Genomic DNA, 23,807 nt, shown 5'->3' on the forward strand with positions numbered 1-23,807 from the left:
AGGATGTAGTGGTAAGGAGGACTGTGCTGTTTTTCCAGTTCTTTGGTCTTGGTTGATTTTTTTTTATATAAAGAGTCAATGAAATTATATACTGTATTGTAGAGACCTCTTTCCAGATACTTATCAGTTAATTAATACCAGGCAAATATCTAGCTATATCATGCATCCTTTATTTAGTTGTCTTGTTCATAATAGCACCATTGTCTGACTCATATCATGGCCTAAGAAGTCTAATAGATTTCCTTTAACTATTAACTTAGTATTACTTTCCCTGAATGACTTTCTTAGGATGTTAGTTCTTCAGTTCTGCTTTAAAGAGTCTTTGTTCTAATTTAACATTGTTTCTCTTGGTTCCTTTTAAATTTAAATATTTCTGACATGCAGTTAGGATATCCTCGGTGCTGTGTACTTTGATTCTTGTGTTATCTAAAACAGGAGAATGCTTTTTCTACAAATAAATATCATGGCTGTGTTAAAATACTATTGCTTTGGAAATATTTCCATAACAGTAAGATGATTTAGAATGTGTGTTTGTGAGTGAATTGTAAAATTACTATCTGACATACGTCTTGGAAAATTCCACAGCTTCTGCCAGTTTTCAGTTTCTGGCACATTGACCAGAATTTGTACATGAGGAAATAAAACTCTACTTTTCCCTTGATTTACCAATCCCTGTGGTGTTTTGGAATATGAGATTAGAGTTTAAATACTTGCTAATCCTGAGTCAGATCCCATTATTGCCTGGCTGTATCTACTCTTAGTTCTTTAGTGTTTATATAGTAGATGGGGTGGGGCTGGGGCAGTGAAGGAGGAGGAGAGAGAAGGACAAGTAAGTATATTGTTACTTTGAGTTATCAGTTCTTTTCTTTCACTTCATAACCTCCAAAGACGTTTTCAGTAGGGCATGGAAGATTTCCTGGATTGAGCAGCTTCCAAAATGAGTTCCAGTCATACCGAGCGGATCACCAAAGTTCATGGTGTCGTGAGGGCTCTAAAATGTTGCTGTAGTTAGTTAAAACTGAATAAATGAAAGAAATAACAGAAAACAGAATAAAGGTGTATACTTACTTTATACTGAGAGCAATGAACTGGTAGTAGATACAGATTTTGGTTAGTAAACAGAAGTCAGGATAAAAGAAAGCTCAGAATGTTGAGTCAGATGTTAGAAGGTGTCCAAAGCAGAAAGTTTGACCTATTAAGTAATGTGTCTGTTCTCTAAGTGTATCCCTTCCTCGGTGTTTTTAATCTAGGAATTTCTTTCTTATGATAAATTTACTTATGAGATGGTTATGCACTAGCAATAGTTTTTATTTAAAATGCAATTTTATTTCTACTAGGGACAAGATGTAGGGTGGAGGAATTACATACTGATTTTGTTTTAGGTTTATTTAGGCATACAAAAATGTTTTTCCTCTTAGATTCTGGCAAGAAAATCAGCCAATTGGAAAAACATCTGGTGTTAGTTGAATGAAGGAATGGCATAATCAGTAAAAATTACTTTTGGAAAAAATAGTGAAAAGAAAATCTTATGTAGCTTTAACTCTGGATTTCTTTATGAAAAAAAAATTTTTAAGGAGGAAGAGCTCTAGGGGCGCCTGGGTGGCTCAGTGGATTGGGCCGCTGCCTTCGGCTCAGGTCATGATCTCAGGATCCTGGGATCGAGTCCCGCATCGGGCTCTCTGCTCGGCAGGGAGCCTGCTTCCCTCTCTCTCTCTCTCTGGCTGCCTCTCTGTCTACTTGTGATTTCTCTCTGTCAAATAAATAAATCTTTAAAAAAAAAAAAAAAGGAGGAAGAGCTCTTTATTATTTTTAAAAATTTATTTATTTATAAGTAATCTCTGTGCCCAACATAGTGCTTGAACTCATGACCCCCAGATCAGGAGTTGCATGCTCTACTGACTGAGCCAGCCAGGCGCCTCCTAAAATTTCATTCTTAATTTTTCACTAAAATTTTCCTCTCACCAAAATATTTGACCTGTGTTGGGCTCCCTTTGTATGTCTCAAATTTTACTCAAATCTAATTATGAGTCATAAACATTATATGAAGAGCCTGTTTTTGTAGCCTTTGCTGTAACAAGCACTCTAAGACTTAGTGGCTTAAAACAATTAATTATTCAGCCCAATAGGACTTCTGCTGGTTGCTGGAAAAGTCACTCATGAGGCTCCAGTTGTCTGGTGGCATGACTGGGACTTGAGTGTCTAAGATATAAGATAGCCTCACTTACAGTCTGACACCTGGGTGTCACTGTCAGCTAGTACTCTTTTTTCCACATGGTCACTTATCATTCAGAGAGGTAGCCTGAATCCTTTTTTTAACGTAGTGGCATGAGTGTTTCAAGAGGGTAAGCTTCAGTGTCTCTTAAGGCTTAACCTTGCACACATTGTTACTTCCACCACATTGTTTTAGTCAGATTAAGTCACCATGTCAACTCAGATGCAGAGGGTGAGAAAACAGACTCTACCTTTTGAAGGGAGGTACAGGAAAATCCTATTGCAAAAAGGCATTGCCATAAAGAGTTAAGATTTATTGAAAACCATTATTGTGAGTTTCTACCATGGTTTTCCCTCTGACTCCAGTGATTCACATTCTTATCACATGTAAAATATCCCCTCCAGTGGTCCTCATATGCAGTTCCTCTTGATCCAGAGACTTGTGAACTAAAAAGAAAAGTTTTCTGCCCCAAACACACAATATATACACTCTTGTCACCGGGATGGAGTAATGACAATAGACATGCCCCCTAAAAAGGGGGAGATAACAGGAGGCACATAGCAATTATGGGTTCTTACCAGTTCTGGAAATCTAGCTGGGCACATGTTGTCAGGGTCATCTACTCCAGAATCAGGAAATGTACCTTGACTGGGGCCCAGTTCTGCTTCCTTGGAATGGTTCCCTAATCTGTTGTTCTCTGTGATTTTTGGTACCACATTCCGGGCTCTTAATGCTGCTTTCAGACCGATCTCTCCTTCTACATAAGAAGTGTCTTATGAAGCTGAATATCTTTCTTAGTGACTTCCTTCCCTATAGAAAGTTGGGATCCTAGAGACCTCTTTACATTTTGAATAGTCTCTGTTCCTTTGTTTTTGTTTTTGGTTTTTTTTTTTTTGGTACATACTCTTAAAATTTCTAGGATTTTTAGGGCCCCTGGGGGCTTGGTTGGGCATCCGACTCTTGGTTTTTCGCTCAGGTCATGGTCTCCAGATTGTGAGAACCAACCCTGTGTTGGGTTCCACACTCAGCACAGAGTCTGCTTTTCCTCCTCCCTCTGCTTCTTCCCCCCACTCATGCTCACTTGCTCTCTCTCAAATAAGTAAATAAAATCTTTTAAAAATAATAAAAAAAACCTTCTAGGATTTTTTATTAATCTGATTTGTGTTCTTCTCTGTCCCCATTACAACTCATTTTAACACAGGCCTTTAGTTTGGTTGTAGGCTGTTGTGGCATAATTCCCTTAAGCTTCTTAGAGGGCTTCTTGTCTAGTTGAGAGAGTCAGCTAGGTATGGCTTCAAAATTTTCTGAGGTTTTTAAAAGGAACCTATAGCCAAATATTTTATCTGATATTTACCTTGTGGATAGTTCTCATTTTGAGAATCTTAGGGCCTGAGAGACAGAAGATGAGGAGTAGTTTCATTTTCCAGTATAGCAAGATCTATCTAGGCCCTCTATATAATCTTCTAATTTTTTTTTCTTTCAAATTGCAGTTCTCTCTTTAGTGTATTTCTTACCATACTTTATTATATGCAGCTGAAGGACTAATTACCACTTCCAAAGCAGCTAATATAAACATGTTTAAAGACTAAAGGAGCAGCGCATGGGTGGATCCGTCAGTTAAGTTTCTGACTCTCGGTCTCAGCTTAGGTCTTAATCTCAGGGTCATGAGTTCAAGCCTTGCCCTGGGCTCCATGCTGCGCATGGAGCCTACTTAAAAACATACACACACACACACAAACCACAAAACTAGAGGAAATCAGGTTTAAATAATTAAAGGAGAGTATGATGACAGTGACTCAAATAGAGAATGTCAATGAAGAAATAGAAATTTATAAAAAAGAATCAAATGGAAATTCTGAAGTTGAAAAGCAAAATAACTGAAAAAATTACCAGCAGAGAAACTCAGAATCAAATTTGAGATCACACAGAAAGAGAATCCATGGACTTGAAGACAACAGTAAAATAACCCAATTTGGAGAAAAGAATGAAACAAAATTAACATAACCTTGTGGGACATCAACTGTACCAGCAATACATATGTAGTTGGAGATGGGAGAGATAGAAAAAAATATTTGAAGAAATAATAGCTGAAAATCTCCCCAATTTGATGAAAAATGTGTATCTACACATCCAAAAATCTGAGTGAATAACACTAACACAAAGAGGTCTACACCTGGGCACATTTTTATTGAACTTTTTAAATCCAGATACAAAGAAAAAGTCTGGAAAACAAGACAGAAAGAATTCATGATATACAAAAGACTAGCAATACGATTGACAGCAGACTTTTCACCAGAAACAATGGAAGCCAGAAAGCAGTTGGGTAACAAGTCAAAGTGTAGAAAGTAAAAATTGTCAATTAAGAATTTTATATTTGGGGGCGCCTGGGTGGCTCAGTGGGTTAAGCCGCTGCCTTCGGCTCAGGTCATGATCTCAGGGTCCTGGGATCGAGTCCCGCATCAGGCTCTCTGCTCGGCAGAGAGTCTGCTTCCTCCTCTCTCTCTCCCTGCCTGCCTCTCTGACTACTTGTGATCTCTCTCTGTCAAATAAATAAATAAAATCTTTAAAAAAAAAAAAAAAAGAATTTTATATTTGGTGCACCTGGGTGACTCAGCCTGTTGGGGGTCTGCCTTCGGCTCGGAATATGGTCCCGGGGTCCTGGGATTGAGCCCTGCATCAGGCTCTCTGCTCAGCAGGGAGTCTGCTTGCTCTCACGCGCTCTCTCTAATAAAGAAAATCTCAAAAAAAAAATTCTGTATTCACATATCAAAGGACACTCAAGAACCTGAAAAGACAACCTAAAGAATGGGAGAAATTATTTGTAAATCGTACTCTAAATAATCATATATCGAATATTTACAGAACCCTTACAAAGCAGTTGCAACAAAACAACCCAATTTTACAAGGTCAGAGGACTTGAATAGACATTTCCTCAAAGAAGATACACGAAAGGCTAACAAACATGAAAATAAACTCAACATCATTAGTCATTAGGGAAAGGCAAATCAAAATTATAATGAAATAGCACCTTATACCCACTAGGATGAATATAATTAATAGAAAAAGTGGGAAAATAAGTATTGGCTATTATGTGGAGAAATTTGTGTTTTTTTTTTAAGTAAATTCCACCCTGTGTGAGGCTCAAACTCATGAGCCCTAGATCAAGAGTCGCATGTTCTCACTGACTGAGCCAGCTAGGTACCCCCAATGTAGAGAAATTTAAAACTTTTATATTGTTGGTGGCAGTATAAATTGGTAAATTACTGTGGAAAACACTTTGGTGGTTCCTTAAAAAGTTAGAAGTACCATATAAGTCAGAAAATCCACTCCTAGATAGATACCAAAAGAACTGAAAACAAATATTCACAAAATTACTTGTGCACAAATAATGTTCATAGCTGCACTATTCACAATGGCCAAGAGGTAGAAGCAATCCAAGTGTCCATTGACAGATGAATGGATAAACATTTGGTATATCCATACAATGAAAGATTCATCAGCCATAAAATGGAATGGATTACTGAGATATGGTACTGTATGGGTAAACCTAAAAAATGAAATAAGCCAGACCTAAAAGATTGCATTGAATGATTCCACTTATGTGAAGTATCCAATTAGCAATAATCGTGCCTCGGATAAACCTCATTGGCTACTTTACTGCCACTGTGCAAAGCTTTATGTGAAGTATCCAGAATAGGGAACTCTGTAGTGATAGAAAGGAGAATAGTGGTTGGCTAGATCTAAGAGTTGGAGGAGACGGGATGGTAGGTTGTGGGAATGATTACTTAATGAGGACTGGGTATCCTGGGGGAATGAAAACTTTAAAACTAGAGAGATGTGGCAGTTGTGTAATATTGTAAATACTAAATGCCATTGTACTGTACTTTAAAATGGTGTATTTTATATGAATTTTCCTTCAAAAATAATTTAAGTGAATTCTGTATCCAGCAAAGCTATTACTGAAAAATATAGGCAAAATAGAAACATTCCCAGAATAGCAAACATGGAGAATTTGTTGTTAGCAGACATGAAATACACTGCTTTACATGAAATACTAAAGGAAGTCCTTTAAGCTGAAAGGATATGGTTCCAGATGGTAACTTGAAGGAAAAGCACTGTAAAAGTTAATTACAGGAGTAAATACAGAAGGCTATAAATAAAATTTTCTCTTATATTAGTTCAGCTGAATTAAAAGACACTTGTGTAACACAGTAATGATGAAACTGTATTACTGTGCCTTTAAGATAAATATGTAGGGGCCCCTGGGTGGTACAGTTGGTTAAGGGTCTGACTGTTGATTTCAGCTCAGGGTTATGAGATCAAGCCCTAGGTTAGGCTCAGAAATCAGCAAGGAGTCTGCTGAAGTTTTCTCTCCCTTTTCCTCTGCCTTTCCCCATGCTCATTTGCTTTCTCTGTCTGTCAAATAAATAAATAAAATTTTTTTTAAGACTTTGTTTATTTATTTGACAGACAGAGATCACAAGTAGGCAGAGAGGCAGGCAGAGAGAGAGAGAGGAGGAAGCAGGCTCCATGCTAAGCAGAGAGCCCGATGCGAGGCTCGATCCCAGGACCCTGGGATCATGACCCGAGCCAAAGGCAGAGGCTTTAACCCATTGAGCCACCCAGGCGCCCCTAAATAAATAAATCTCCTGGGATCATGACCCAAGCCAAAGGCAGAGGCTTTAACCCATTGAGCCACCCAGGTGCCCCTAAATAAATAAATTTTAAGGAAAAAAAAGATATATATGTAATATATGATAATAACAAAAAGGAGGAGGGGGAAATAGATTTCTTTTGGAGCAAAGTTTTTCTGTTTTACCAGAATTAAATTAGTAATAATCTAAAATAGATTATGATAACATACTTTTTTTAGGGGTGCCTGAGTGGCTCAGTGGATTAAAGTCTCTGCCTTCGGCTCAGGTCGTGATCCCAGGGTCGTGGGGTTGAGCCCCATATTGGGCTCTCTGCTCAGCAGGGAGCCTGCTTCCCTTCCTCTCTCTGCCTGCCTCTCTGTCTACTGCCTGTCTGTCAAATAAGTAAATAAAATCTTTAAATAAAAAAAAAGATATATTTTTTAATATTTTATTTATTTATTTGACAGAGAGAGATTACAACTGGAAAGATATAGAGTATTAAATCATGGAAACCTGATGGGGATTTATAATCAGAAGAGTATTACCAGATCCCTACAGTATAAATAACATTCATTGGTTCACCAATTTCTGGGCTCTGTGTTGGTTGCCGACTACACAGTGGTGAACTAAACTGAAAAGGTGCTTTCCTCTCAGATCTCATAGTCTGATATAAGGAGTCCTACACCAACTTAGAACTGGTATTTTGTGGTTTCACAGGAGAGAAACAATCCCATCCTATTAGGGAGATTGGGAAAGCCTTCATGGTATAGATAGCATGTCCAGTGGACATCAGTCTGTTTCTACTGATAGAATAGGCAAGTTTGGTTGTGTGGGTGCTTTAGAGAAAACAGTATAAACAAAAGCACAGAGCCTGCTGAGAAGGAGCAAATGGTTTTTAATTTCCTATTTTATTTGTTTTCCTCCATTGGTTGGTCTTTACTGTATAGAGTTAAAACTTGCTTTGAATTATAAAATGTGTCATAAACCATAAAAGATGCTTTTGATTTTAATTGTAAAAAATTAAAATTAATTTTAACTGTCCTAAATTCAGAAGTATTAAAACACAAAAATAAAAAAAAAATTTAACTGTGGAAAAATACATATAACATAAAATTTGCCATCTTAATCATTTTTAAGAGCACAGTACACTCACAATGTTTGTGTAACCTCCAGGACTCTTCATCTTGCAAAACAGATGATACCTCTTAAAATCTAAAATAATGTAAGTAAATTTAGCTGCATGTATTGGAGTCCCAAATTAAATGTGGCTTAAATATGATAGAAGTTTCTTTTTCTGTCATATAAATTCCAGAGGCATGGTGTCTCTACAGTCATCTGTAGGCTTTTTCTAGTTTTGTGCTTATCTTTAAAACTGTGGCTTTCAGCTTCATGATACAGGATGGAATTCGGTCATCCTAACCACATTTCAAGCAGCTCAAGTAGGAAGGAGTAAGAAGGGGCACATCTTCTCTCTTGAAGGTCACTCTGGAATTAAACACATAACTTTTTCTTCCATCCTGTTGGCCAGAACTTAATGACCTGGCATTATGTAGCTTCCAAGAGAAGTAAAGTCATCTTACCATACAGCCATATACTAGCTAAAAGTTGGGAGTTCTGTTACTCTTCTATAGAGCTAAATCAGATCTTTTTAATTTTTGAAGTTGGGAACTATACTCCAGTTGAACCAGCAGGGGTCACTGTTGAGCAAGTACTTTGTTTCTTTTATTTAACCTACCTGCCATTACATTTCTCACTATATAATTTATAGAAAAGCAATTATAGTTTTATACAAAGCAACTATAAATGCTAATGTATGACAAAACACATCACTTTGATTTTTAAAAACCCGAATATTTAAGAATGTTCTATCCCTAGATAAATGCTATGCAGTTTCTGTCTGTCTGTTCAGGGGATGGTGTTCTCCCATGAAACAATTAAGAGAGAACAATCTAGTTACTCTCTTGTTCTTCCCATGACTACATCCTTGTAACTGTTTGTGGATATATTATAAAAAATACACAATGATATATTCCTGTGTTAATATGAAACCAGATTACCTAAGAATGTCATGTGATTGAACAGTCACTTCCTCTACTATAGTTATATCTAAAATCTTTTCACAAATGTGTTGTAATTCATTATATCTTAGATCTAATTGTTTTTGACAGCCTTTATATTTTGAATGAAAAAACCAAAGTTTGGATTCAGCTGAAATAGTAAAATACCTAAAACGTATATTGAAATGTTTATTTTACCAGCAACACCATGAACTGGAGCAGGAGCCATATGGGTTTCCTAGAAAACATTTAAAATTATTGTGTCTACCTCTAGGAGTATTTTCTAACTTCCATTGTTATGTCACTTCAAATAATGAAATATTCTGATTATTTTATAGAACTGTAATTCTATCTTTTTACTTTTTTTTTTTTTTTTTTTTTTAGTAGGCTCCGTACCCAGAATGGAGCCCAATATAGGACTCAATCTTATGACCCTGAGATCAAGACCCGAGCTGAAATCCCAAGTCAGATGTTTAACCAGCTGAGCCACCCAGGCACCCCTAGATTAAATCCTGAGATTTGCAATCTGCTTCATCTGGTCCATTGGTTCTCAAACTTCGGGAAGCATTGGTGTCACCTGAAGGACTTCTTAAACTGCAGATTGCCCTTCTTTCTTTCCACCTCCTCACCCCATTTTTGATATTAATGGGTCTGGGGTATAGCCCAAGAATTTGTACTTCTGATAAAGTCCCACTTGATGCTGATGCTATTGGCCAGATGACCACAGGTTTTGAACCATGGATCTTTTTCTTTCTTGGAATGTTGGAGTAGACTGTATATGTCCACAAGGGAGAGGGGGAATATGTAAATCTGGACAGATGTCCTATAAGCCTGGTGTTTGCCAGATCCTCTGAGGACACTGTTTTTCCCCTCACTTACTTTCATGCTTCCACAGATACAACACCACTTGTCTTTTTTTTTTCTTAGTTTTTTTTTTTTTTTTTTTTAAGATTTATTCATTTGAGAGAGTGAGAGTGTGTGTGCATATGCACAGTGAGGGAGGGGCAGACAAGCTAACCCCACAGGGACCCTGTGCTGGGTTTGATCCCTAGAACCTGCGAATCGTGACCTGAGCTGAAACCATTCAGTTTATATAGACTGATGCAAGAAAAGAAATTAGTTGTTGGATGTGATTTTTGTTCCTTTTTATATCTAGAGTTTGGAAGTCATGTGAATTACATATCTCGGGTTTATATTTTCTAACAGTTTAATTACTGTGTATATTCAAGTGAGCAAAGTGCCCTGTGAGGCGAGATGTGTAGCATTTAATAAATATACTTTGAGTATACAAGATAAAGAGCGTAGCATTTCTGGGGCACCTGGGTGCCTCAGTGGGTTAAGCCTCTGCCTTCGGCTCAGGTCATGATCTCAGGGTCCTGGGATCGAGTCCCACATCGGGGTCTCTGCTCTGTGGGGAGCTTGCTTCCCTTTCTCTCTCTCTGCCTGCCTCTCTGCCTAATTGTGCTCTCTTTTATTCTATCAAATAAATAAATAAAAGCTTAAAAAAAAGAGCTTAGCATTTTTTTTTTAAAGATTTTATTTATTTATCAGAGAGAGAGAGGGGGAGAGAGCGAGCACAGGCAGACAGAATGGCAGGCAGAGGCAGAGGGAGAAGCAGGCTCCCTGCTGAGCAAGAAGCCTGATGTGGGACTCGATCCCAGGACGCTGGGATCACGACCTGAGCTGAAGGCAGCTGCTTAACCAACTGAGCCACCCAGGCGTCCCGTAGCATTTCTAATATATAAATGATTGTCCTTTTGTGAAATTGAGTTGGGCAGAGTCTAGTAGATTGGGTGTTGAGTGAGTCTGTTTTGTACTTAAATTTTTTTCCAAATATCTTAAGCTTAAGATACATGTTGTGTGCTATCTAACTCTGAAAAGTCTCCCAGGTCTCTTTTTGATACTTTAGTTTTCTTTGTAAGACATTGTCATTTATGTCATCAACCTTTGATTATTCAACTTTTTTTTTTAAGTATTCAGCTTTTTAAATGAGTTATAATTACCCCCTGTGTTCTATTCTCTAAATGTGCCCAGAGAGGAGTGATCATGGTGTAGCATCTTAGAGACTGTCATTTGAGAAGAACTTAAACTTGTTTAGAAGGAAATATGATAGCTTCATTTTGAAAGATTGCCTTATAGAAGGAGGATATGATTTTTTAATAGCTTCCACTAATGGTTAGAAATTATAGGGAAGCAGGTTATTCTTTAATGTCATATAATTTCCTAAAACATGTCACTGTCATTCAACAGCATTACTTTTTTTTAAAAAAGATTTTATTTATTTATTTGACAGAGAGAGATCACAAGTAGACGGAGAGGCAGGCAGAGAGAGAGATAGAGGGAAGCAAGGACAATCATTTATATATTAGAAATGCTAAGCTCTTTTTTTTTAAAAGCTTTTATTTATTTATTTGATAGAATGACAGAGATCACAATTAGGCAGAGAGGCAGGCAGAGAGAGAGAAAGGGAAGCAAGCTCCCCATAGAGCAGAAACCCCGATGTGGGACTCGATCCCAGGACCCTGAGATCATGACCTGAGCCAAAGGCAGCAGCTTAACCCACTGAGCCATCCAGGCACCCCAACAGCATTACTTTTATTACAAGATTTTCTTTTGCACTGAAACTTGATAGAGTCCAGCTTTCCATCACCAAGTCCTTGTTGCTGCTTCAAATATCCTTCTTTTCTCCATTTTGTTTTGTTTTTTTAATTTTCACCAGCCTTGGAGATCTCGTCATCTTTTCTTTTCTTTCTTTTTTTTTTTTTTTAAGATTTTATTTATTTATTTGACAGAAGGAGAGAGATCACAAGTAGGTGGAGAGGCAGGCAGAGAGAGAGGAGGAAGCAGGCTCCCTGCTGAGCAGAGAGCCCGAGGACGTGGGGCTCGATCCCAGGACCCTGGGATCATGACCTGAGCTAAAGGCAGAGGCTTAACCCACAGAGCCACCCAGGTGCCCCTCTCGTCATCTTTTCTTTCTTTCTTTCTTTCTTTTTTTTTTTTTAAAGATTTTATTTATTTATTTGTCAGAGAGAGAGAGCGAGAGCGAGCACAGGCAGAGTGGAAGGCAGAGTCAGAGGGAGAAGCAGGCTCCCCGCAGAGCAAGGAGTCCTGGGACTCGATCCCAGGACGCTGGGATCATGACCTGAGCCGAAGGCAGCTGCTTAACCAACTGAGCCACCCAGGCGTCCCTCGTCATCTTTTCTTGAACTATAATTTCAATGTATTCTTAGCTTATGTCCTTACTACCAGTCCAGAGTTTAATTTCTTTAGGTTTCTCTTCTCTTCTCTACAGGATTATTTCATATTTCTAGCCTGGTATACAGGTTTCCTTCATGACCAAACCCCACTGTTCACAGTTCAGTGTACTAAGTTCCTACTATGTGTCGGGCCCTGTGCTCAGTCCTGGAAATATGTTGGCAGATATGAAAGTCATGGTCCCTTCTGTCACAGAGCTTTCCATGTAACTGGAGGGTAGGTTGTTAATAGTTATCTTTTTTGAAGTCTATTGTAAATACTCTTTGAATGTCTGAGATTGAGGGGGAAGTACATTCTTTCCACTACGTTCCTATCCCTTTACTTTTTCTACTTTGAATCATGAAATGCTAAGGCTTTCATGTATGAGTCCATGCTTTTAAACAGCTTATCTTCCCCTTTTTTCCTTGTTAATTAACTTCTGGTCTTCCTTTAAGATGTCAGGTGTGGGGAGACTTAGTTATTTCTTCCCTTGCTCTCATATTACCTCTTTCATTTATCTCTAATAATAAAGTACTTACTTTCTATGTTCATTGTAGAGCTAGCGCTCCTGAAGTACAGAGATATCATCTCCTTTTCTTTGTATCTCTTTACCTATAAGAGTGCCTGATTTGGGGCACCATTAAGCAGATGCTTAATGCCTGAGCCACCCAAGCCATCTGTGGCTCAGGTCATGATCCCAGGGTCCTGGAATCCCTCCTTGGCGGGAAGCCTGCTTCTCCCTCTCCCACTCCCCCTGCTTGTGTTCTCTCTCTCTGTCAATTAATAATCTTTTAAAAAAGAAAGTAGTTGTCTTTAAAAAAAAAAAGAAAGAAAGAAAGATTGTCTAATTTGGGTTCCTGGGTGGCTCAGAGGGTTGAGCCTCTGCCTTCGGCTCAGGTCATGATCTCAGGGTCTTAGATCAAGTCCCACATCTGGGCTCTCTGCTTAGCAGGGAGCCTGCTCTCCCCATCCCCCTGCCTTCCTCTGCCTACTTGTGATCTCTCTCTGTCAATAAATAAATGAAATCTTTAAAAAAATAAATAATAGGAACCCTTGTGGGTTATCTGATTAATTTCTTAAATGATCACTTGCATGCATCAAGGAAGCATGTGGTGGTGGTCATGAAGCATTACCAGTTTTCTGCATGTTAAGTAAAATCAGAATGTTCCCTATCCTAGGATGGTTTCCAAACACCTCCTTGAACAAGTAAATATGACTTAGATTTGGAGAATCACCTCATCTTAATTTTTAAATGGTCACTGTGCAGTGATGTGATTTTAAGCACATAAATCTTTTGCAATTCTGTTTCTTTACAAGAAAATGAAGATTAAGAATAGTATGAAGACTTAGTACATTAGTACATGAAAAATACTTAAAATAAGGGGTGCCTGGGTCGCTCAGTGGGTTAAAGCCTCTGCCTTCAGCTCAGGTCATGATCCCAGGGTCCTGGGATCGAGCCCCGCATCGGGCTCTCTGCTCTGCTGACAGCCTGCTTCCTCTACTCTCTCTCTCTGCCTGCTTCTCTGCTTGCTTGTGATCTCTGTCTTTCAAATAAATAAATAAAATTAAAAAAAAAAAAGAAAAATACTTAAAATAATACCTACTACCTAATGTCATGCTTCTGATTGCTGTTAATTTTTTCTAAAGACAGGGAACAAATTAAATGTCTCAAAAATGTTTTTCAGCCCAAAGAGTCCCTAAAAATATTACTTCAGCTTATAATATCCCCTATACTTATTCACCTCTCTTTTTAGAAGACTGTCTCTAAACTTTGAGTTGAATGTAATAAAATGTTAAGTAACACTAAGTGATTTTGTTTTTGCAGATGTTCTCAAATAGTGATGAAGCTGTAATCAATAAAAAACTTCCCAAAGAACTCCTATTGCGGTAAGTCTGAATGCTAATTTTAATTTGGTGTTGTGTGTGTGTCATATTTACCTATTTAAAAATTTTTAGACTTACTGCTAATTTTCCTGTATGTAAAGGAACTGGATTATCTGAATTTGTAAATTTATTGATTCTTTTGTTTAAACGGTTTGACTCTACATTTTCTATATATGAATCAAAATTTTAAATGTTTAAATTCTCCTACCTGATTTGTACCTATATATGATTTTGTTTACTAGTTTTCCCTTGCTTTACTTTTGTATATAATGTACATAATGTATATAAGAGATCATATATTTTATTTTATTATAATGCTGATTTTTTAAAAAGATTTTATTATTTGCAGAGAGAGATACAGCGAGAGAGGGAACACAAGTAGGGGGAGTGGGAGAGAGAGAAAAGCAGGCTTCGCGCTGAGCAGGGAGTCGGATGCAGGGCTCAATCCCAGGACCCTGGGATCATAACCTGAGCCGAAGGCGGACGCTTAATGACTGAGCCACCCAGCACCCCAGATCTTTTTTTAAGTGATTCTAATCCATCCCTTTGCCTCGTTTCCTGTTCCCAACATCAAATATGTCCATGAAATGACTTGTATTTGTGACAAAATATCACATATACTGAGGAACTGTAGAGAAGAGTTACAGCCTTTTACTTTAGTTAAAAAGGTGGGGACACATGACTGGCTCAGTTGGTGGAGCATGAGACTCTTGATGTTAGGGTTGGTTGTAAGTCCAAGCCCCATGTTGGGTGTACTTAAAAATAAAATCTTTTTTTTAAAAAGGGGAGTAATACGGTAAAAGTTATTTGAAGCTTTTTCTTATATTACAGTTATAATTTTATCCTCCTTATTTTTAACATGTAGAAATTACATTTGGGATCACCCACAAAATAAAATACATAGCCCCCAATTTATATACATCTAACCTAGGAATTGCCTAGGAAAAAAACTATGGGAGTTATTTTCAGTGCCCATTATTTGAGTTTTTGGTTTTTTTTTTAAGATTTTATTCATTTATCTGGGAGCAAGAGAGAGCACAAGTTGGAGGAGAGGCAGAGGGAGAAGCAGACTCCCCACAGAACATGGAGCCCAGTGGGGGACTCGAACCCAGGACCCTGAGATCATGACCAGAGTCAGAGTCAGATGCTTAACTGAGCCACCGAGATGCCCTTATTTGGGCACTTAATTATGCTCTTCTTTGTTCACTAGTGACTTAGAAAGAAAGGTACATGAGCACCTGGGTGGCTTGGTGGGTTAAGGCCTCTGCCTTTGGCTCAGGTCAGGCTCAGGTTGTGATCCAGGGGTCCTGGGATCCCGCTGCGCATGATGGCTCTCTGCTCAGTGGGAAGCCTGCTTCACCTTCTCTCTCTGCCTGCCTCTCTGCCTACTTGTGATCTCTGTCAAATAAATAAAATCTTTAAAAAAAAAAAAAAAAGAAAGAAAGGTACATTTTCTTTTGCAAATGTTAGAAGTTAACAAGTTGTACTGAAGGGCATCTGCCTCTTAATCTTAGCTGCTACTGCTCCAGCCCATAACCAACCCAGTCCCTGCTCAAGGTGGAAAGTAATTTCATGCTAGTGCTGGTGAAGAAGAGAATTCCTGGCATTTCTAGGGATTTGCATATCTAAGGCCTTCACTGTTTTGCAAGTACCTTACAAGCAGGGACTGTTTTCTTATACATCTTCATGTAATACCTTATACATTAGAGATACTAAGAAAAAAATAACAGAATTGAACTTGGAATGGATTTTTTCATGGAAACAATGCTTTTGTACCTGCTGGTTTACTATAGTAGAAATAACAGCAATATACCCTAGGGTACCCAGGGCTATTGGAGAATGTATCCTGGATAAATTTTAGCCATCTTAAGGAGAAATCTTTTTTTAATTATTTATTTTTAAAGATTTTATTTATTTATTTATTTGACACAGGGAGAGATCACAAGTAGGCAGAGAGGCAGGCAGAGAGAGAGAGGAAGAAACAGGTTCCCTGCCAAGCAGAGAGCCTGACGCCAGACTTGATCCTAGGACCTTGAGATCATGACCTGAGCCAAAGGCAGAGGCTTAACCCACTGAGCCACCCAGGCACCCTTAAGGAGAAATATTTTTAAACAGGTTATGTTCTTAATGCTATTATAAACTGAGTACACTAAGACATACTTCAATTTTTTTTATAATGGCATTATTTTGGACCAAAATAGTTTACCTAAAGACTCAGTAGGATTCAGGGAAATTATTTGATTCTTTGGTATTTAGTTGTCTGCTATTTTGGTTTACATTTTTATATTTTACTAGAGTTTTATTCCATGGAAGACAGACATAAAGGCCACATACCATGTAATTCCACTTATATGAAATATCCAGGATAGACCGTTCCATGGAGATAGAGGTTGCCAGGGGCTGTGTTGAGGGTTGATAGGGAGTGACTGCTAATGGGTGTAGGGTTTCTTTGGGAGTGATGAAATATTCTGAAATTAGATAGTGACCATGGCTGCACAACATTGTGGTTATACTAAAAATCACTGAATAGTGTACTTTAAAAGGGTAAATTTCATGGAATGTGAATTCCCTCTAATATATATATTGTTTTCTATATTTTCGGTTTACAGTAATTTATAATAAAAATTTTAATAATACACTTGTAATAAAATATGTAATTATATAATACGTTTTTATTTATTATATAATTTAAAATAAAAAATGCAGGGGCACCTGGGTGGCTCAGTTGGTTAAGCATCTGACTTCAGCTCCGGTGGTGATCCCAGTGTCCTGAGATTGAGTTCTGCATTGGGCTCCATGCTCAGCGGGGAGTCTTCTTTTCCCTCTGCTGCACCCCCCACTCACTCTCTCTTATTTTTAAATAAATAAGGTCTTCAAAAAAAATTCAGCCCCTATGATAAACAAATACAATCTACAGCTTTATTTTATGTTGTGTATGTTCAATTATTCTTCAGCCGTATCCCAGTCTTGGTGATTTATTGTAGCAAAGGTTTTGTGGATATTTTCTTTGATGCTGGTATCTCTTCCTTTAGATGCGGTCAGTCCCAAAGATAGCATGAAGGGTAGACTAAGATGACTTCTTAAGTGGGTGATTTGTAGTCTTCTGTCTGTTAAGAGTGACCCCACTTTTTAGGCATTTCTTCATAACTGTTAGCTTACCAGTGGTTACCTCTAATGCTGTAGTATTGAAGAAGCAGGTAATTTAGTCCATACTTGTTTATTTAACAAAAACGTTTTTTTGCTGAAGAGAAGAACAGCAAATAGAAAATTGTTACAGTAATCTTTATTGGCGAAACTGATGGCCTGAATGCCACTGTAGTGATGGGCTCTGTCAAGAGATTTTTAAGAGCTGGGATTGACAGTATATTGCTGATTGATTTGATGTGTTGCAAATGAGGGTATTGGGAAGGAGGCAAGGATGGTGCCCTAGGTTTTTGCTTTCTGCCAAGTGGATGGTGGGAATACTCACTAAGATAAAGAAAATAGGAGGAAGAACAGGGTTAATTGACAGAAAATAATGAAAATTAGTTCAGTTCGGGTACCTGTGGATATCCAGGTGGTGATGCCAAAAGGCAGATGTATATACAGTTCTCAAGCTTAGCAGCATGATTTAAAATTCATAGAAGAGTAAGAAATTGTGTATATTTAGCTCCTTTTGGATTTACTGGTGCCCGTGGAAATAAAGAAAAACAGGAAAAAAATACGAAGCCTCTCTGACACTGAAATGAAGAGCTTTGGGGCCAAAACATCATATACCCTAGAGGGTATCCTGTAGATGGCAACCTTTGGGTCAGGTTTCCAGCCAGGCTCAGTCATGACACCAGATGTCATCACCTGATGATCAATGTGGTAAGAACTGTGTGGAAAAGAGCTGTGTATGCGGATGTTGAGGTTTGGCTGTATGTCCACATAATTGTACTCTTACGGGCGCCTGGGTGGCTCAGTGGGTTAAGCCACTGCCTTCGGCTCAGGTCATGATCTCAGGGTCCTGGGATCGGGTCCCGCATCAGGCTCTCTGCTCAGCAGGGAGCCTGCTTGCTCCTCTCTCTCTGCCTGCCTCTCTGCCTATTGTGATCTCTCTCTGTCAAATAAATAAATAAAATCTTTAAAAAAAAATTGTACTCTTACACATTCTTTCTCTTGGCTTAAATGTTCTATATTAAGGTAGTTGAACTATTTTGATGTAGCAATGTTTCAGGCATCTCTTAATCTAATATATATGTAAATCAGTATGTCAGCTATAAACTCTGAAACCCATTTTATTTTTATTTATTAATTTAATTTGTCTCCAGATTACTTGAGATGGCTTGGACCAGGAGCAAATATAAGAAATAAAAATGAACTATGAGGACCATGACATATATTTTTTTGAAGTAGAAAACCAAAGCCAGAAAGGAAACACATGTAGCCTTGTAAGAGTTTACACAATTACTATGGGTCATTCTCACATTTAGCTTTGAATTTTTTGGTAGCATAAATGAAATTTTATTCTTTTTTTTTTTTTAAAGATTTTATTTATTTATTTGACAGAGATCACAAGTAGGCAGAGAGGCAGGCAGAGAGAGGGGGGAAAGCAGGCTCCCCACTGAGCAGAAGGCCCGATTTGGGGCTTGATCCCTGGATCCTGGGATCATGACCTGAGCCGAAGGTAGAGGCTTAAACCACTGAGCCACCCGGCGCCCTGAAATTTTATTCTTAACAGAAAAGAAGAAATATATATATTATACCATAAAATCAGAGCTCTTTCTAGCACTACTTTCTAAGAGATATTTCTCAAATGAGACTCTGCTTATAGTTTGTGGATAAAGTTACATAGAAAATCCAGTCACAGGAGCGCCTGGGTGGCTCAGTTGGTTAAGCCTCTGCCTGCTCATTGGGGAGCCTGCTTCTCCCTCTCCCTCTGCCTGCCACTCCCCCTGCTTGTGCTTGCTTTCTCTTTCTCTGTGTGTCAAATAAGTAAATAAAATCTATTTAAAAAAAAAAAAAAAAAGGAGAAAATCCAGTCACAGATTTCATATGGTCACGGCTTCTGGCACCTTTGTAATAGTTAAAAAACAAAATAATAACATGTAAAAATGAATGCATGCTTCTGACAGTCCAGTTGATCCAAGGTTGCTTTTGGCTGCAAGTAATGGAAACTCTGAAATGGGCTTAAACAGTAAGGGAAGTTATTTCATGCAAAAGGAAATAAAAAGATCAGGCTGCCTACATGCCAGGGTTAATTGATTGAGGGGATTCACAGTGTCATCAGCAATTTTCGGTCTGTTCTGCTAGAATCAGCATCAGCTTGGTCCTAAAAGCTCTTTTCTTCACGGGCATAGGATAGATGCCAGTGAATATTGGATCAACATGTGTCTTTGTTCACTCTGAGGGGAGAGATAGGCAGCCGTTTATACTCCAAATAAAGCCTCTTCTCAGATCTTATCAGCCCAAATTGGCTTAGGCCTGAACCAATCTCTGTGGCAGGTTTAGACTAATGAACTGAGCTGAAGTGGAGGCTGGAGAGTCAATTACAGTGCTTACCACAGATAGAATATAGCATCCTTAAAGGAATCATGAATGTCCTTCAGTCTTTTATAAATCTCACTTACCTTAGCTGGAATTTTCATAAGATTAGGGTAGCACAAGGATTATATTTTTTACGACATCCTGTATTCAGAATATCTTTAGCTGCGCATGGATGATTGAGTCCTGTACTTCAGACCAGGTGAACAAGTAGATTTGTCATCCTTTGATGGGAAATAAAAGGCCTAACCAAGACTTCACCCCAGGAAAGCCCTACCCTACCTTCGCATTGAGTTTTATTTCCCAAGGAAAAATTACAAACTTTCCAGCGTGTAAAAATTTCCAACATGTCAAAAAATGGTTAATGAAATGCTCAAAATTCTGTACTGCGGAGCATAGCTAAGATGATTTTTGTTTAGAAAGTTTTCATAGAAGGTGATACTGCCATTTGCTCAACAGAGTCACATACACAAAAAATCTCATTAAAATTCTTATAGAGCTTTTATTTAGAGAGACAGAACCTTCCTGTCAACTCAGTCTAGTTAATAATTTAAGTAGTTGTTACTCTTACACCTGAGGAACTAAGTAATTTGGTGTGCTACATGGGATAACCGGGTATGAGTAGATTAGGTTCGCATAATTTCTGCTCAGTATAATCGTGGTTAAATAGATAACTGTAAGTAGCTGGATAGAAGAGCAGTTGTCTGATGCGTCCTCTCCAGATTTGTAACAATAAGATCATTTAAAAAATACCCAGGATACTTATTATTCTATTCTTAATGGCCAGGGGTGTGCATCTGGTTTATTTAGGAGCATTTTTGCATTGAGATTCAGGTTTAAAAGGAGCCAAAATGCACAGCCCTAATTTAAGATGTTCTGATCTCATGGTGGTTATGTCTGCCAACTCTGATTCACTTCGAATATGGAAGATGTGGTCTTTATGTTCACGTTAATAACCAAGTATGTATAGAGAGCTCTTAAAATTTAATCTGTAGTGGATTCTTGTCTAAAGAGTTAAAGCTCTTGTCCATGATAGCTACAGGTAACATGCAATGCTTTTAGCAGAATTCTCCACCAGACAATGGATAATAACCGTAATGTTAAAATTGTACCTGAAGTCCTCTCACTTAGAGCAGGGGCCTAGTAAACCTGCATCTGTAATTTGATAATAAAGACACTAGCATACAGTTTTAATGAACAGTTCCTGCAAACTGATGGTCTCCTGTGAGGAATAAGACGTTTCCAATTTTGAAAATCTGGGGTAGTTTCTGTCAGACAGTAGGCAAGTAAGTATCAGAACCCTAAATTAAGGGGTGCCTGGGTGCCTCACTGTAAGTGTCTGTCTTCTGCTCAGGGTCCTGGGATCAAGTCCCACATTTGGCTCCCTGCTCAGTGGGGAGCTTGCTTCTCTCTCTCCTCTGCTGCTCCCCCATTTGTGATCTCTCACTCACTCTCTCTTTCAAATAAATAAATAAAATCTTAAAAAAAAAAATCTACTCTAAGTTCAGCAGGACTTAACACATCTTGTGGCCAGAGATCTTCATCTAGTGCCTTTAAAATTTTTTAACAAATAATATATAAATTTCCCATTAGCCTAACACTTTGAAAAATACAAAGAAGTAAACAGCTGGCTGCTAATCCCTGCTCTTTCAGTATCCCCCCCACCACACACAAAAAGTGCCTATTCTCTACTCCAAAGGTAGCAGATATATCCACTTATATCTGGATATATTATATGTATAATACTTGCATGCATGTCTTCATGTATCCATATTTTTTTAGACATGAAAACATATACTCTTCTACAATTTGTTTTTGTCTCTGTCATTTAATAATCATTAATCTCTTTTTAGATCAGTTTATGTACCTCTACCTCATTCTTTCAGAAAGCAGCTATGTACAGTAGTTCGTGGACTCTATCACATTTAAGCATTTTTATTTATAGGTATTGTTTGTTTCTTTTCATTATTTCAAATAATGCTGCCATGAACATTCTGTAAACCATTTTTACTCCTACTTTTGCTTCTGTAGATTGTAATATGTATATTTTTTATTTTAATGGACACTGTCAAATTACTCTGCAAAAAAGTTGTGCTTATAGATATCCCCATTACAGGAATGGAATTATCCAGTTATAGAGAACCATACTGTAGGTAACCATATCCCAAAATCTACTTTCAGTATAGATGATTTTTTTTTTTAAAGATTTTATTTATTTATTTGTCAGAGAGAGAGTGAGCGAAAGCAAGCACAGGCAGACAGAGTGGAAGGCAGAGTCAGAGGGAGAAGCAGGCTCCCCGTGGAGCAAGGAGCCCGATGTGGGACTCGATCCCAGGACGCTGGGATCATGACCTGAGCCGAAGGCAGCTGTCCAACCAACTGAGCCACCCAGGCGTCCCATTATAGATGATTTTTAATTAAAGATTTTTATTATTTATTTATTTGACAGACAGAGATCACAACTAGGTAGAGAGGCAGGCAGTGGGGTGGGTGGGGGAGAGCAGATGTGGGGCTCCACTAGGACCCTGGTCATGACCTGAGCAGAAGGCAGAGGCATAACCCACTGAACCACCCAGGCGCCCCTACATTCAGTATTGATTTTAACAGCCAGTTCCCATGTTCTCTTCCAGGGATTTAGTATTAAGGATTTGAGGGGTTTTGTTTGTTTGTTTGTACAGCAGTGTTTTATGTGCAATTAGACCCTGTTTTCTTCCATAACGTCTTTTTGCTTCCTGGTATTCTTTATCAAGTGTGTGGAAGGCGAGGTTTACTTTGCTTAAACCTGGGCAGCCTAAAGCCAGTCCCAGTTATTCAGTAGTCTCTTGATAAGAGATGCGGAAAGGCTTTTATTGAAGTAATCAAGAACATCCTTAGACAATAACAGAGGTTTCATTCCATCTCAGTTTTCTTATCTCTTTGATCTTAACCATATATGGTTATCAGGGTCAGGAGTTGGAGCCTCATGGGCCTGGAGCCTACTTTAACCCACTGAGCCACCCAGGCGCCCCTGGAGCCTACTTTAAAAAAAAGAAAAAAGTACAACCATAGTGATGTGACAAATTGTACATTATGAAATGCCTGCCACAGTAAGTGTTGTTATCATGCATCACTTAACCATTCTGGTTATAGATGTAGACATCTCAGGAGGATTTATGTAAAAGGTTAAAGTGTATTGAAAAGGACCATTGTCAACACCATCTAAGGTAGTTAGTCTGAAGATGATGAAAAGCAGGAAGGTGCTCAGTATAATGTAGTTTTATTATGTTGGCTTATTATATAGATGCTGTACGTAAATATTTATACAGGTACTGTTTTTTTTTTAAATTAAAGTTTACATAATGATATTTGGAAGGATAAATGTTCATTTTAAGCCCCTCACCACCACCCCCCCAAAAAAAATCACCCTGGCTAAAACCCTGGCAGCCCATCCCACCAGTTCTTATATTTGGGTTTCTTTTTTCTTTTTAAAAGATTTTATTTATTATTTGACAGAGAAAGACACAGTGAGAGAGGGAAACAAGCAGGGGGAGTGGGAGAAGGAGAAGCATGCTTCCCACTGAGCAGGGAGCCTGATGTGGGGCTGGAGCCCAGGACCCTGGGATCATGACCTGAGCTAAAGACAGATGTTCAATGACTGAGCCACTCAGGTTCCCCATATATTTGGGTTTCTAAAGATGATTAGCGCCACTATCAAATATGTAGAATAAGTAGAAATCAAAGTTTACAAAATAATAGCGGACACTCAGATGGATGGATTTAGTATGAAGTGGTAGAAGGGACTTAAGCACTGAGGCTTAATTCATCTAACTAGTGAGCCGAATCAGGACTGGAGAGATCAAGCTCTTTTTACTGAATACAGGAGCATAGTGGCTATATTTGTCTTCTCTCTTTTTAATGTACTGTAATGTCAAAATTCAGGTGAAAACCGAACTCATTTGGAATCTTAATATTCAGAGCCCCAGGCAGTACTTTTTAAGAATGGAATTAGGATTGCCAAGATGTGTGCTTCAGAGGCTCCTAGGTCTGCATTTGGCCTTCACCCTGATGTTCCATGTCTGTGTATCGTGCTTCCTTTTGCGGGGAAAAGGTTATTATAGTCTAACTAGGCTCGTTACCTGTAAAGTTGCTACCTGTGTCCCCCCAGGTGTAATATTGTATTTACACAAATTGCTCAGGGGTTAGTGATGAATTTACAGAAACAGGATCTTTCAATTATGAAATTCCACATAAAGGTACCATATAGCAGAAGACAGGAAAAGGCAGGGGCATTTTAGCAATTCA

The 23,807-nt window shown here is 38.3% G+C and overlaps 1 protein-coding gene and 1 non-coding gene across 5 annotated transcripts in view; one reads left to right on the top strand and one right to left on the bottom strand.

The window, feature by feature from the left end:
- Window positions 1-23,807, top strand: part of FBXL20 (F-box and leucine rich repeat protein 20) — a 105,240-nt gene that overhangs the window by 40,071 nt on the left and 41,362 nt on the right. For all 4 annotated transcript variants that reach the window (XM_045070313.1, XM_004764668.3, XM_004764669.3 and 1 more), the window contains one exon: window positions 13,963-14,024. In XM_045070313.1, the coding sequence (XP_044926248.1) occupies window positions 13,963-14,024 (62 nt within the window). The remainder of the gene's footprint in view (window positions 1-13,962; window positions 14,025-23,807) is intronic.
- LOC123389215 lies at window positions 5,744-5,887 on the bottom strand. Its single transcript, XR_006603813.1, has one exon. It is a non-coding gene; the product is annotated as a U4 spliceosomal RNA (small nuclear RNA).

This window comes from Mustela putorius, unplaced genomic scaffold, assembly GCF_011764305.1.
Source record: "Mustela putorius furo isolate JIRA1106 unplaced genomic scaffold, ASM1176430v1.1 tig00003962_pilon_pilon_pilon, whole genome shotgun sequence".
In the NCBI taxonomy this organism is placed as follows: Eukaryota; Metazoa; Chordata; class Mammalia; order Carnivora; family Mustelidae; genus Mustela; species Mustela putorius.